Source organism: Paroedura picta, chromosome 3, assembly GCF_049243985.1.
Source record: "Paroedura picta isolate Pp20150507F chromosome 3, Ppicta_v3.0, whole genome shotgun sequence".
In the NCBI taxonomy this organism is placed as follows: Eukaryota; Metazoa; Chordata; class Lepidosauria; order Squamata; family Gekkonidae; genus Paroedura; species Paroedura picta.
This window is the reverse complement of record NC_135371.1, coordinates 157,070,633-157,086,374: the sequence shown is the minus strand read 5'-3', so window position 1 is coordinate 157,086,374 and position 15,742 is coordinate 157,070,633. Positions and strand designations below refer to the sequence as shown.

Below are 15,742 nucleotides of genomic sequence, written 5' to 3'. Positions count from 1 at the left end.
AAAATAAAAAATGCCAACGCCCATGGCTTCCTGGAAAAAAATATCTCCTGACTCACAAGATAACCAAAATTATATGTTGAGATGTATTTATTTATTTATCTATTTATCTACTGCCCTCCCTGGAGGCTCAGGGCGGTTTACACTGAACTTATGAACCATACATGAACCAATCTGCATTGATAACCATACAATAATATTAATAACAGTAGCTGTAACAGTATAACAATATAATATAACAGTACAACAATGCAACAGTGCAATGGCACAACAGGTCCAGAGCACTCTGGTGGAGTTCTAGGGGGGGGGGGGAGCAGAGGCCCTTCATTAGCTGTTGGTTATGCCTGGTCTCAACCAAATGCCTGGTGGAAGAGCTCCTTTTTGCAGGCCCTGCGGAACTGTTTAAGCTCCGTCAGGGCCCTGATCTCCTCTGGGAGCTCATTCCACCAGGTGGGGGCCAGGACAGAAAATGCTCTTGCCCTGGTTGAGGCCAGGCGGACAAATTTAGGGCCAGGGATAGTGGCATGCTCCATAACCTAAGGCTGAATTAGGGATGCCAGGACAGCCCTAGCACCTGGAGGAAGACTGTGGGATGTGGGGGCATACCTGATCAGCAACATACCGATGCCATAGGGTGAATCCTAGAGTGTGATACCAATGTGATGATGTCACTTCCCATTAACAATGGAAGTGATGTCACAGCATCAGCATGGCTCCCAATCATTCCCCTAATGCTACTGAGGGTCTGCAGGGACCAGGGGATCCAAGGCAGTGTGTTTCCAGGGGATCTGGCTGCTCTAGGTAGAACTCTCCAATTCAGAAGAGAACTGATGAGGCCTGACTCAAATTAGACTTCTATTTTGAATTTCATGGCTTTGATAAGGTTATGTAATCATGCCCTTTTCTGTTGAAAATAATATTACACAACAACAAGCACAAACACACATACACCTATAACTAGTGATAAAGGTTCAGTCCTTCACATATTTCCAAGGAGCTCCCAATGAGATCAATGAAAGTTATTCCCAAATAAGCACATGGAAGGTTGTGCTCACAAAGAACACATGTTGTGAAGGAGAATCTCTAGTGGGTGGGATTCCGCTGTGGTAATTACCAAGAAAATAAACTACCATCCCTGCCCGTCATGAACTCCCAGCTTTAAAACCACAACTGACACACCATGGGTGGGAAATATATACGTTTTTGACAGCTTTGTCTGATCTTTATCACGGGTTTTGTAACGTCATGCCTTTTCTCAAAATCTAAAATAGTTACGCTTGAATAATAGCTTTAAATAAATAAGGAGCTAATCCAAAATCACACTTGACATATGACAGTTCAGCAGATTAGTGGTGCAAAAGGAGTCCTCCCAAATATTGGGAGCAGAATAACAGGCTGTCGTGAGGAGTCCTCTAAAGCAGGGGTAGTCAACCTGTGGTCCTCCAGATGTCCATGGACTACCATGGACTACCTTTCCCCCGGCCCTTTACTTCACACCCCCCCCCCCGGCCCTTTACAACACACTTTGGGTGTCATTGTCTCCCATCACTCCCAGATGGGACTGGCAGAGAAACAAGCTCAGGGGTCCCATTGATTTGTCATTGTCATGAGTTAAAATTTCCATGAAAAGAAAATGTTCCTTATGTTCATTGTTGTGGTGTGTCTGAATCTTATTTTGAAGGGATGTTTAAACATTACCATAGCGATCAGAGAGCGTTAGGGCAGTGATTGAGAGTAGAGGAGTAAACTACTCCACTCCCACCGGGCCTCAGTAAAATTGTCAAGCGTTGAGTGGTCCCCGGTGATAAAGAGGTTGGGGACCACTGCTCTAAAGGATTTATCTTTAGCTATAATGATTTCTATAGAATGTTTGTGGTATACTGAACGTATACCATTCTTACTGCATTTATCCTCACAACCAGGATTGAGAGTCAGTCCTTGCAGTTGAAAAGCAGCCTCTTTTATTGGTGTTTTACCACAAGTATGTGTACACAGTATAAGCATGGACACCGTTCTCTGCACGTTAGAGAGAAAACAACCATTTAGACCAGTGGGTGAGCCAGGACTGGGTGGGACATGTTCAAAAAGGAGCGGAAGGTTTTCTATACTGATAATGTTTTATGAACCATCCGAACGATGAAGAAGCGCATTTTTTAAAATCAATCAAGAACTGCAGTTTCTCATAGTTCTCTTTCTGGAAATATTTCCACTGCAAATCAAGAAAAAGGAATGAAAAATCAGGGTGATGACAATATTCCTGTTGTATTTTTTATTTCCCCCCCCCTCCATTTTTTGTGCTCTTTCTTCCACAGGGTGTGACTGGTCCAAAGTGAACCATCAAACTTGCATGGAAGAGATGGGATTCAAATATGGGTCTCATAGATCCTAGTCCAACAGTCTTACCTCTGCACCACAAAGGCGCCACAAGCGGTTTTTATTCATCTCATCACAGAACTGCAGAGATTATAAACCAAGCAGAAAGGAACAGGAACCAAAGGTCAGCTGGGAAAGCCATCTGTGGGCGAGAGCCAGTCATCTGGGGCTACACCAAGATATGAGTATTATTTCAGCCTGCAACTGTATGGAAATGTGCGGCAACTGCAGTGGCATGATATGCTTCATGCGGCATTAGAGATGACTGCAGGCAGCTCTGGGTTGGGAAACAGCTGTAGAATTTGTGGATAGAGATTAGGTGGGATTTTGAGTAGGGAGGGACCTCAATGGAGTATAATGCTATGGGGTCCAGTCTCCAAAGCAGCCTTTTCCTCCAGAGGAACTGATCTCTGTCACTTGGAGATAAGCTGTAAAACTGGGGGATCCCTGGGAATTCCCCACCTGGGAATTGGCATCCCTACCAGTCAATCTTGAAACTCAAATACTTTGGCCACCTCATGAGAAGGAAGGACTCCCTGGAGAAGAGCCTAATGCTGGGAGCGACTTAGGGCAAAAGAAGAAAAGCCTATTTTACATCTGTTTTTTCCCACAGGTCAAAGGGTTTAGGCACATCTAGAGGTGGCAGTAGCCAAGAGGTAGTGTCTGGGTGGCAGGTTGACATGGACAGAGAGGTTGTCGAGAGGCATTTAGCTGCACTGGATGAGTTCAAATCCCCTGGGCCGGATGAAATGCACCCGAGAGTGCTCAAAGAGCTATCCGGAGAACTTGCACAACCCTTGTCCATCATCTTCAGGACCTCTTTAAGGACTGGAGATGTCCCAGAGGACTGGAAGAGAGCAAACGTTATTCCGATCTTCAAAAAAGGGAGGAAGGATGACCCGGGAAACTACAGACCAGTGAGTCTGACCTCTGTTGTGGGGAAGATAATGGGGCAGATATTAAAGGGAGCGATCTGCAAACATCTGGAGGACAATTTGGTGATCCAAGGAAGTCAGGGGATGAAGTAAAGGGCCGGGGGGGGGGGCGTCCTTCGCGGCCCACCTCCAATTAGTTGATGGACCACATGTGGTCCATGGCCCACAGGTTGGCTATCGCTAGGTTAGAGAACCGCACTCAAAGAGTTGTTGTCAATGGTGTTCCATCAGACTGGAGGGAGGTGAGTAGTGGGGTACCTCAGGGCTCGGTGCTTGGTCTGGTACTTTTTAACATATTTATTAATGATCTAGATGAGGGGGTAGAGGGACTACTCATCAAGTTTGCAGATGACACCAAATTGGGAGGAGTGACAAATACTCCAGAAGATAGAGACAGAGTTCAACGAGATCTGAACACAATGGAAAAATGGACAAATGAGAACAAGATGCAATTTAATAAAGATAAGTGTAAAGTTCTGCATCTGGGTCAGAAAAAAGAAAAGCATGCCTACTGGATGCCTACTGGATGGGGGATACGCTTCTACATTGTGTGTGAACGAGACCTTGGGGTACTTGTGGATTGTAAACTAAACATGAGCAGGCAGTGTGATGCAGCGGTAAAAAAGGCAAATGCCATTTTGGGCTGTATCAACAGGGGCATCACATCAAAATCACAAGATGTCATAGTCCCATTGTATACGGCACTGGTCAGACCACACCTGGAGTACTGTGTGCAGTTTTGGAGGCCTCACTTCAAGAAGGACGTAGATAAAATTGAAAGGGTACAAAGGAGAGCGACGAAGATGATCTGGGGCCAACGGACCAAGCCCTATGAAGATAGGTTGAGGGACTTGGGAATGTTCAGCCTGGAGAAAAGGAGGTTGAGAGGGGACATGATAACCCTCTTTAAGTATTTGAAAGGTTGTCATTTGGAGGAACGGACACGCAGTAATGGGTTTAAACTACAAGTACAACGATATAGGCTAGATATCAGGAAAATATTTTTCACAGTCAGAGTAGTTCAGCAGTGCAATAGGCTGCCAAAGGAGGTGGTGAGCTCCCCCTCACTGGCAGTCTTCAAGCAAAGATTGGATACACACTTCTCTTGGATTATTTAGGGTGCTTTGGGCTGATCCTGCGTTGAGCAGGATGTTGGACTAGTTGTCCTGTATGGCCCCTTCCAACTCTATGGTTCTATGATTCTATGATTCTAAGAAGGGGACGACAGAGAATGAGGTGGCTGGATGGAATCACTGAAGCAGCTGGTGGGAGCTTAAATGGACTCTGGGTAATGGTAGAGGACAGGAAGGCCTGGAACAGGGGTAGTCAAACTGCGGCCCTCCAGATGTCCATGGACTACAATTCCCAGGAACCCCTGCCAGCGAATGCTGGCAGGGGCTCCTGGGAATTGTAGTCCATGGACATCTGGAGGGCCGCAGTTTGACTACCCCTGGCCTGGAAGATCATTGTCCATGGGGTCATGATGGGTCAGACATGACTTCGCACCTAACAACAACAACCAGTCAATCTAAAGGGAGTTTATAAGTGGCTGTCATACTTCTAATAGCCATTTTCATGAATCCCAAGTTGCACTACGATATGGAACAATTATTTCCTGAGGTCCAAAAAAGTGACGAGTTCAACCAAAGCTAACGGGAGAGAGTTTTGTCATTTGAACAGTGATTTTAAAGTTGTCGAAAGTAACAAGCAAGGGGCTATGTGTGGCAGAAAGTATTTGTGCCTTTCAGTAATGCTCAGGATTCTTCCACTCTTGAAATCGAACTATATCGTTGCTGAACTGATGAGCTTAAGAATGAACCAGCCAAAAATAGAATCCCTTAATCTTTGTTTGAATCAAGTGATGGGTGAATGGAAAGGAAAGCTCAGAGCAGTACTTCTTGCACCCCTAGATGATGATAAACTGATAAGAACAGATACAACTAGATCTATCCCTTTCCTCCTGTAATTACTTGCAGAATATCTTGTATCAGCAGAAAGGTCATTTGGGATACTGTAAATTCACGCAGAACTTGTTTCTACTGGTGTGAATAAAGTGAAGGTGGAAATCTTTTGCTGGACTCATCCTATTCTCACCACTGCCCCACTGCTAGAGTCGGTCATAATAATAACCCCATGGTGACTACAATCCAGCTGTATAAATCTATAGCGAAGTAGTTATAAGAAGCCTCTATCACAGGGGTGGGCAAACTGTGGCCCTCCAGATGTCCATGGACTACAAGCCCCATGAGCCCCTGCCAGCATGCCCTGGCAAGGGCTCATGGGAACTGTAGTCCATGGACATCTGGAAAGCCCCAGTTTGGCCACTCTTGGTGCAATGTGCAGAGTGTTGAATTAGAATCTGGGTGTTCCAGGTTTGGATCCGTATTTTGTCATGTAAGTTTACTCAGTGATCTCAGGATAGTTATTGTGTCTCAGCCTAACCCATGTCACAGTTTCAAATGAGTAGCCTTGTTGGTCTGAAGGAGCACAATAAAATCAGAGTCCAGTAGCTCCTTTAAGGTGCTACGGGACTCTGATTTTACCATGTCACAGTGTTGTTGTGAGAATAAAATGGAAGACAGGAGAGCTACGGTGTAAACTGGTTTGAGAACCCACTAGGGAGAAAAGCAGAGCACAAACATCGAACACAAAAATCTCCAGACTGTAAACTGGACTTGCTTAAGACCACCCAGTGAGTTTGTGCCACCGGCAAGAGCTAAACAATTCTCAACTCATTCTCTTCGCCACTATGTAATACCAGTACTCAGTGTAGGAAGATAGACTGTGTGACCCAAAAACCCGCCGACTCACTGAGTAACGACAGAAACTGACAATCATCTCTGCTTTCAACACCTTGCAAGTTTTCATTAAAGTCCTTTACCCTGAGAGAGTCGACTTTCAGCATGGCTCCCATGATAACAAGCCCGGCTAACCTATATTCAGACTCACGCATTATCTCTGCTGTCTCTCAAAAGACTGCACATGATGGAGTATTCACCCACTCTTTTGGCAAGCCTCTTCTTTAGCTTAATTACTGTCATCAGCTCTTGCTTCCAATGTTTTTCTTGGCTAGGAACTACCAGAGAGAGGTCTTTTGCTACGCATCATCCTAGTAATCCTCTTATATACAGCACCTTGAGGCTTCGGGCATGATTGTTATCGTGTTGGGCAAGGCACCGAACAAGTGCCGTAAGAATACAGGCTTCAACCATTGCCACTTAAAGGCACAAACTAGGAGACAGCAGGGACCTCTCCACAGTTATACAAACAGATGTGGGGCTGAATCCTTTGAAAGCTTGTCATTCATAGAATCATAGAATCATAAAAATCATAGAGTTGGAAGTGACCTCAAGGGTCATCTAGTCCAACCCCCTGCACTATCAGGACACTCACATCCCAATCGCTCATCCACTGTAACCTGTCACCCCCTTAAGCCTTCACAGAATCAGCCTCTCTGTCAGGTGGCTATCTAGCTTCTGTTTAAAAATGTCCAAAGATGGAGAACCCACCACCTCCCGAGGAAGCCTGTTCCACTGAGAAACTGCTCTAACAGGAACTTCTTCCTGATGTTTAGACGGAATTTATTTTGAATTAATTTCATCCGATTGGTTCTGGTCTGTCTCTCTGGGGCAAGAGAGAACAACTCTGCTCCATCATCTATATGGTACCCTTTTAAATACTTGAAGATGATTATCAAATCTCCTCTCCGTTCTCTCCAGGCTAAACAGACCAAGTTCCCCCAACCTTTCTTCATACGTCTTGGTCTCCAAACCCCTCACCATCTTTGTTGCCCTCCTCTGGACACGCTCCAGTTTGTCTACATCCCTCTTCAACTGGGGTGCCCAAAACTCAACACAGTACTCCAAGTGAGGCCGAACCAGAGCAAAGTTCAGCGGTACAATCACCTCCCGTGATCCGGACATGATACTCCGTTTGATACAGCCCAAAATTCTATTTGACTATTTAGCCACCGAGTCATACTGTTGACTCATGTTCAATGTATGGTCTACTAAGACTCCTAGATCCTTTTTGCACATGCTACTGCCAAGACATTGGGGTCTGGAAATCTCCCTCAATTTTCCTCAGAGCTCCAGACTCTGGAGAATTGTTATCCTTGGAAAAAATGGCTGCTTAGGAGCGTGGGGGCTATGACATTATACCCTGTGGCGGCCCCTCCCCTCTCCAAGCCCCATCTTACCTAGGCTCCACCTCCAAAGCTCTAGGTACATCCCAATCTGAAATTGGTAAGCCTAATCCTATGTTTCCCTGCCACCAAATCTTCCTCCGACAGAGAAAGACATCTGTGGTGTAACTTGATGCAGAGAAGAGGTGATGAAATAAGGAAGGACTAATGACAGCCCTTGATCTATTGTCTCTTCCATTGTTCTTTCCGTTATAACCGATCTAGTCTGCCCAGCAACAGACTATAGTTTCTCTAATGGGACAAATTTCTAAACATCAGCAGTGACTCAAACAACAGTTACTAAACTAATGCACAACTTCTTTCAGTAATGAATTTTTCTCTATTTAAAAAAAAACAACATTCTTTATTGGAGGAAGACTTAGCAAAAAATGGACATAGGACCCAGACAAGAAGTCTTCAGCTCTCAAATTTCAGGGCATTTCCGCACCCATGAAATATAGTGTAATGTTTGCCAAAAAAGGTCAATATATTCCGGCCCCTCTATATGACGTTGCCAGCATCCAGTGTCTGGGCAGTAACCAGCTTGCTACATCCTCCATTTTAAAGCACAAGTTGGGAATCACATAAAGTGGATTTACCAACCTATTTAGCACTAGTTAATGGAGAGTAAGCAGCAGGCAACCAGCAGAGGGAGGGTATGGAGGGCTCAAATGCACTAAAGGCGCCTGCCTCGTCCCGGCCTTACACCTACCTTCCTCTCCCTTCTTCCCGGAGATGGGAATTTATTTTTTTAAGTGGCTAACTTCCTGGAGCAACGAATAAGCAGACAAGCATGCAGGTGATGCCAGAAATAAAATATTTTTTTTCAAAGTTGTAACATAAAGCATGCCTCTTCAAAGTTTTCTCCCCCCCAATCAGGAATGAGATTAATTTTTATAAATATCAAAGGACTCATCATCCCATAAGGGGTGGGGTTCAAAAAGCACTATGCATCTATGATTCTATGTATAGGCATTTCAACAGAGAAGTATGAAATTTTTATTTTAAAAATTGGCGGGAATAGCGGGATATTTAAAATATGAAGAAATGGGATTGGTTGCCTGGATTGATTGACAGATGGAAGTGCAACATCTCTAAGGTGTGTTGCTATCTTCCGCCATTTTCAGCAGCAAATGTGGAGGGTAAGATGTGTGAAAAGAAGGCAGACAAAGGCAAGACAGCAAAAAGATGAGGAGGGGCTGGGTGGTGTGATAAAATTTAGCGCTTTGCCATTCAGATAGCATAACAGTATTTTTGCTGATATGTGGAAATTCCCTCAGTATTCGCCCATTGTGATTTCACTGAATCTAATATTTTGGGTTTTTTTTAAACCTTCCCTTCATTGGAGCCTGGATAGGGTCATTTTGTCTGCAGGTGAGACAAATGTTGGTACCACAGAAATTGGGGGAGAAAATCCAACTTGGACCAAAAATTAGGCATGTGATTGAAGGGAACTAAACCACTGTCCTTTTGCCTATCTTGCCTTATTGCACTCATTACTTTAAGCATTTTTTGTACAGTCCAGCTCAGTTCCGATATTGGTGATGGGTAGGAGAAAAAAAAATGCTTCAAATAACAGAACATATCTAAAATGAACAAAATGAATTTCAATAGTGATAATTGTAAAGTTCTTCATTTAGGTAGGAAAAACCATATGCATCACTATAGGATGGGCGAGAATTGTCTTGGCAGTAGTATATGTGAAAAGCATCTGGGGGGGTCTTAGTAGACCAGACACTGAACATGAGTCAGCAGCGTGACTCGGAAGCTAAAAAGGCAAATGGGATTTTAGGTTTCTCTGGAGAGCCAACAACAAGGTATGGAGGCTGAGACCTTCTCCTGATGTTGCCTCCTGGCACAGGTAATCAGAAGCTGCCGCTGAACACTACGGACACTTCTAACTGCTTCTCCTAAATTTACAGATTAACCAGAAGGAGGCCATGGCAATGAATTCCCAGCCCCCAACAGAAATAGTGAGCCCTTCAATCTTTTTAATAGATGTCAGGAACTTGGGACCTTACGTATGTAAAACACGCATTTGAAACTGGCCTATTTGTTCGTGGATTTCTTGCTAGCCCATCTTTCTTGTCTAGTTGGAGTTCAAAATTTAAAACAAAACTATGAACACAATATCATCAACATTAATAAATCTTCAGCAAAGTGTTAAAATCACTGCAGTAGCCACCCCTTCAGAAGAAAACACTTCTACAACATTTGATACATTCTGGGAGACATCAATAACGTGGGAGTCTTCCTGACCTCATCATTATTCCTCCAAGTGGAGGGCCACCACAGGAGACATTCAAGTAGGGACACTTGCCGATCTCACCTGTTTGCAGGGTGAAACCTTGAAAAGGTCCTGATCAGAGCATTGATGCTGTCATAGCAAAACCTACCCGGTGCTATTTGAGGTTTGCCAAACTGCACCCACCTGTGAAGTTGTACACAAAATGGCGAGCGCTGGCCCTAAGGCAGCAAAAGTGATGTTAACAATGCCACATCAGGGCAGGGAGAAATAGTTGGCACTGACATGCCTCACCTAAATTGGCTCCCTGGGACCAGGGTAACGTGTCAGATTGTGATTCTAGATTGCAGCTGAAGCACCGCACACTGTTCTGCTTGTACAGAAATGCTTGGGAGTGGGCCATTAAATAGTTGCATTAGGTTTAATAATTGCGATGGCAATTTAAGTACAGCAAATGCTTTTTTGCTTCCAATTCCTACCTCACTCATCCTCATAACACTGGCATCGGGGAGGGGAGGAGGACTTCCTGTTTCACACACTGACTAGCAGGTGGTGACTAGCCCAAGGAAGATGTGATTCCATTTTGGCAATGAAAATGGCCGCAGCCTTTCTTGCAACCCCCAACGAAGGGTTGGCCCAATGCCAGGTAAGGAAGCCTGACCCCATCAGCTGTCCAGCTGCCTTGATGTCATGAACCGTGACACTCGGGGCTCTGCCTCGCTCCCAGCCAGGAGGGCAGGTCTCACACCAATTCACGGAATTGGTTCCTTGGGAGGCGACTTAATGGGGGGGGGGGCAATGGGCGTTTGCCTTTATTAGTAACCCCAGCCGCCTAGCCACGGGCCCCTGGCCTCCCAGCCGGGTAGGCTGCACCCGCTTGGTGGTCAGCCTCGTTAGGGAGACCCCCAACTTCAGGGAGTCCCATATGCAGACAGGACTCCCTCCTGTCAAGCACTGACAAAACTCACAACCAAAACTTCTATAAGAAGAAAGCTTTAATTGGCAGCAGCTTTAATTGGCAACAGGCTCCTTACCGGGCATAACCCGTAGCTTTGACAAATGTTACCCACAAAATAGAAATCTAATACAAAACATAATCGACATAGGGTGGGAGGAAGAGTAGCTGTTCAGGCAGCAAATGATGTGGAGAGGCAGAGCGAACATGTGCAAGGCCTTAAATAGGCCTGTTCCCCGCCCCCCTCTGCATGATGCCCGGCCACGGCGGAGCATGTCATCGCCTACCCAATGTTGCTCCTTCCTGGGCGCCGACCACTGTATCAATGGAGGCTGTGGTTAGTCACGGCTGCTAATTAAGAGCGGAAGGTGAGATTACATTGACTTTATGACTTTTCAAGGTTTCCATTGTCTCTGGAAAGGGTCCCATTGACTGCTTCCATACAGAGAAGATTTCCCCTTTGTGGACTCATGGCCACTGTGAATTCATAGGCATGGACTACACTGAATCCAAAGGGGGAGATTCTCTGGTGTCCCCACCCAAATATACAACACCAGACAGCCTCATGCTGGTTTTTAATTAATACACTGGAAATAAGTATATTGCTATATTGTTATAGCCATATACTTACTAACTTATTAAAAAAGATACAGGGGCTGGGAGGAATGGCAGGTGTGGGGGAATAGGAAAAATGATGCTTGATGTGTGTTGAGAGGCTTGGAAATCTGCACCTTACCATCCACCTGCTTTCTGGAAAGATCAAATTCAAGCAGGAAATGTTAGAACAAAGGAAGGGAAAGAGTGGAAAGCTTTGGGAATCATAGAATCATAGAACCATAGAGTTGGAAGGGACCATACAGGCCATCTAGTCCAACCCCCTGCTCAACGCAGGATCAGCCCTAACCATCCTAAAGCATGAATGAATGGGAGGACATTGTCATGAGGATCCTCTGAAAGACACCATTGTGGATTGCAAACCAGGGTAAACACGTTGTCGAAGCAGTCATGTATGGGAACACTGAGTGTGAACTGACAGACGGTGCATAAAATTCCTGGATTTAGAACAGCTAAAAATGACTTTAGCCACCAATTGCTGCTCCCCGTATAAGTGATTGACAAGTTCAGTCACCATATGTCCTTTCTCTCCATAAGCGGAGATGAGAGAGAGAAGGCCTGTGTGCTTCTCTGTTACTAATAGGAGAAGCTTCAGGTCTCCACCCTTTATTTACAGAGTAATGTTTATCACATGATGCCTTATGACATGACGTCATTGCATAAGGTTGCCAGGCCCTCCCTAGCCACCAGTGGGGATGAGGGTGCAGGGTTGCCAGATCGAGGTTGTGAAACTCCTGGAGATTTGGGGAGGAGCCTGGGAGGACAAGAACCTTAGTGGAGTAGAATTCCAGAGAGTCCACCTCCCAAAGAGCTGCTCTCTGTAGTCGAGGCGAGCTGTAATTCCAGGTGACCCCCCAGGTCCCACCTGGAGAATTGTATCCTTATCATTCCATTTCCTTTCCTCACACTTGGAGTGAAGGGGTCAAGGAAGATCCAAGGGTAATAGCAAATAATGTATTTTCTTTAGCCAAAAATTACCAGAGAAAAGAAGATTTAAGAATTTGTGCTCTCAGAAATTCTCTCTGTGTCGCCTTGTTTGCTGAGGATGCTTGCATATCTGCTACAAAGCTACTGAAGGGTTCAGAGGATCCTGGAAAGGGTTGTATGTAGGGTAATGATGGCCTGGAAGCATCTGGCTTCAGTATCCTCCATGAGATGATAGTGTACCTTGTAGCACAATCCCCTCTGGCTTGGGAAATTCCCTGAGTTTGGGGGAAGTGACTGTGGAGGAAAGAATTTGGGGATGGATATAGAGAATACCATAGAGTTTGCTCTCTGAAGCTGTCATTTCCTCCAGAGGAAGCTATAGTCTGGAGATCAGTAAACAATCCTACAATTAGTTGTAATGTTGGGAGAACTCCAGGCTCTACCTGAAGGTTGGCAACACTAGACACCACACCCAATCATCATCTGCAGCCTTATACTGCAGAGTACTGGGTAGGCAAGCTGTTTTTCTGTGGAAATCTGTCCTCCATTACTGTCTTTTAAAACAAGGAACCCTGATAGGAACACGTGAACACAGAACACTGTTTGAAAATCACTAAAGAATGCTACATCAACTCCCCAAGTGCCTTTTGTCCAAATGCCCTTGAAATGGACGCTTCTGTATTCTCAAGATCAAGATTTCAAAAGATTGAACCAAACGTGTATGGTTAGTTGGCCTTGGATTCAGTCCCTGTGTTGTAATGCACAAATCAGGTAGCAAGCTTGTACATATTCTTATTTGCATGTTAATGAACATTGAGTGTAATATTTGCATAGCTGAGGAATAAAAAAGTCTCTCCCTATTAAATCAGAGTGATACCAATGTGAGCTTGTGTATATTCCCCCCCCCCTTTTTTTTTAAATTTGGCACGTAGCTTACATTAGACACGTCAGTGAAGCAATCCTTCAGTCCTTCAGGAGATTACTATCTGTTTACGGAACACAAGGGCTTTGTAGGAACCTGCCTTAGGTTGTCAAACTGTTTTACTTGGAAAACAACCCTCTACCTTCCTTGTGGGTTTTTAATACACAAGAGGTTTCCTCACTGTATAAGGGGAGGAAAATGCTTGCTGTGGTATTTCTCCTCTAGACTATTATAAACTCTAGAAGTCTCAACTCCACAATATATTAAGCCATTAATTCATTCCTGTCCCTCTGTTTAAGATATCATATTCAGCTGACAGCAGGAATAAAACTTGGCCTACATTTGCTTATGTGAGACTAGCAACGTTTCTGTCATAGGTTCTTCTTACTGCTCCAGTGGACGAACCTACAGAATACACAGAATGCAGTAATGCCCTTAGGGGACAGCGCTCTGGGCTGAACTGTTTCAGACGGCAAAGGACTGTCGTATGTTTGAATCTTCCAATAAAAAGGAATATTATCAGAGAAAGCTAAAAACTTGTCCATGAAATATGCAAGAAAGGCACAATTTTCTCACAGAAACGTTTTGTGGATTATAATGCAAAACTGTGGCTCTAGCTTTGATTTTGGTCTCTATAGCATCTTTAGCAAATAAAAATAAAATAAAAGTGAACAACAATAGTCCCCAAAATCATAGGCCTACCCAGGAGAATCTGATACATGAAACAATGGAAAATGTCCTATTGTGTGAGGGAAGGGCTTCATTCCCTAAATCACCATAATATTTATCTCCTAATATTTATGGTTTACCTTTCCCAAAATCCTCAACTTGTTAAACTATCCTTTCCTTGTCCAAAGAATTCTGGGATCTGCAGCGTTGTGAGGCGGAAGAAGGCAAAGGAGGACAATACTGAGTAACCTCATCAAACTACAATTCCCAGAATTCATTGAGGAAAGTAATAAACATGAAACCAGTATAAAATTAACATAAATTTGAAGTGTAGATTTGGCATTAATGTCAAAGGACCGCTACTCAGAGCCTTACCATGCACTTTCTGTCTCATAAATCTTCTCCACACAGCATTAAAATTTACTCAATTAAAAGAAAAAAATCTATGACTTGTCACATAAGACCTAGGTATTATCTCTTAAGGAAAAATTCCACCCAGGTAATATAATATTTTCCCTGCATTAAAACTCCTGTAGTTTTTCACTGAAATGTATATTTCCCATTCTGCTAGCACATTTGCTTGTTTTTATGACTACAGTGTGGATTTCTGGGAGTGAGAGAATTAAAAATAATTTTAACAGTTTCTCTGCTGTACCTCAACTCCTGAATATTTCACAAACTTTTCACTAATTATCCCCTTATTTTGAGGCTATGCAGCAATAGTTCCTTATCTCCAGCTCTAGAAGAATGCATATCTGTTTTAATTTTAAACATTTGAACAGGTCAACGTAATATTCAGGTAAACAGGTAATATTCTCACAATACAGAGCAAAGCTATCAATTATGCGAGGCCAGGCTAATCCTGTGTATTCTTGTAAGCATAGCTCCCGTTTAAATAAAATGCAGGATCTTATATTTTAGGAAGATTTTATAAAGAAGCCCTTTGGCCTGCACCAGAGCAGCCCTAAAACATTTAGAAACGAAAACATTTCTGCAGTCTGATTGGCAGAAAATATCACAGCGAGACAAATTGACGACAATTTGACATCTTTTAGTGCAAGCCACTTCTGCCTTGACAGGGTAGGCCCCGGCCTGCCTGCACTTTGGTCAAGAGAAAGGGGCGTCATCTTACCTTTCCGATTAAGGCTGCAAACTGGTTATTGAGTGTCTTTATCTCATCTTTCTCTTTGGTCCTTATCGCCTGGATGGAGGGATCAAAATCCAGTTTCAGGGGCGTCAGCAGCCGCTTGTTGTAGGAGACTTTGGGGTAGGAAGGTCTCCCGTATGCAGAGAGGTTCGAAGCGCTGAAGCTGTGGCCCCTGGTGAGACCTCGAGTGGGGCTGCCACAGGCCCCATCTCTTGAACACGGGGAGTGCGACCTTTCTCTCCTCCTGCTAAAAGAGGCCCCTGGCGAAGTCGGAGAGCTGCTGCTGAGGCTAGTGAAGTCCCGGGAATGGTGGCTAGTCATGGTGGCTGCGAGAGAGCCAGAAGAAGCACTAGGCCGGCTGGCGGCGGCGGCTGCTGCTACCGAGACAGACCAGAAACACCTTGGGGAAGAAGAAGCGCAGATTTAATTCCTGTCTGCGCTGAGCTCAGTTTAGCTAATGAATTACAAACACCTGTTCAGCTATGTTCATAAAGTAGGGAGGGTGTGACTGTTGAGGTAATCCAGATCAACCTGTTGGCTTTCTCTCCCTCTCCCTTCCTCCTTCCCTCTTGCCTTTTGTAGTTTGTTTGTGAGGTGAACACACATGCTCAGGCATTTGCAGAGGAAGGGGAGGGGGGGGGGACACTAAAACCAAAAATTATTACTCACTGACATCCTTCTACACTACACCCTCAGAGAGACGTGAAAGGCTATCTCAGCCTTAAACGGCAGAAATAGAGGTCTGGAAAAAAGAAGCGACATTGACGCCACTTC

The 15,742-nt window shown here is 44.5% G+C and overlaps 1 protein-coding gene across 1 annotated transcript in view; it reads right to left on the bottom strand.

The window, feature by feature from the left end:
* The window catches only part of LOC143833283 (uncharacterized), a 64,422-nt gene extending 48,933 nt beyond the window's left edge, over positions 1 to 15,489 (bottom strand). Inside the window, exon 1 of the mRNA XM_077328897.1 lies at positions 14,954 to 15,489. Within this exon, the coding sequence (XP_077185012.1) occupies positions 14,954 to 15,289 (336 nt within the window). The 5' untranslated portion in view covers positions 15,290 to 15,489. The remainder of the gene's footprint in view (positions 1 to 14,953) is intronic.
* Between the last annotated feature and the right edge of the window lie 253 nt (positions 15,490 to 15,742).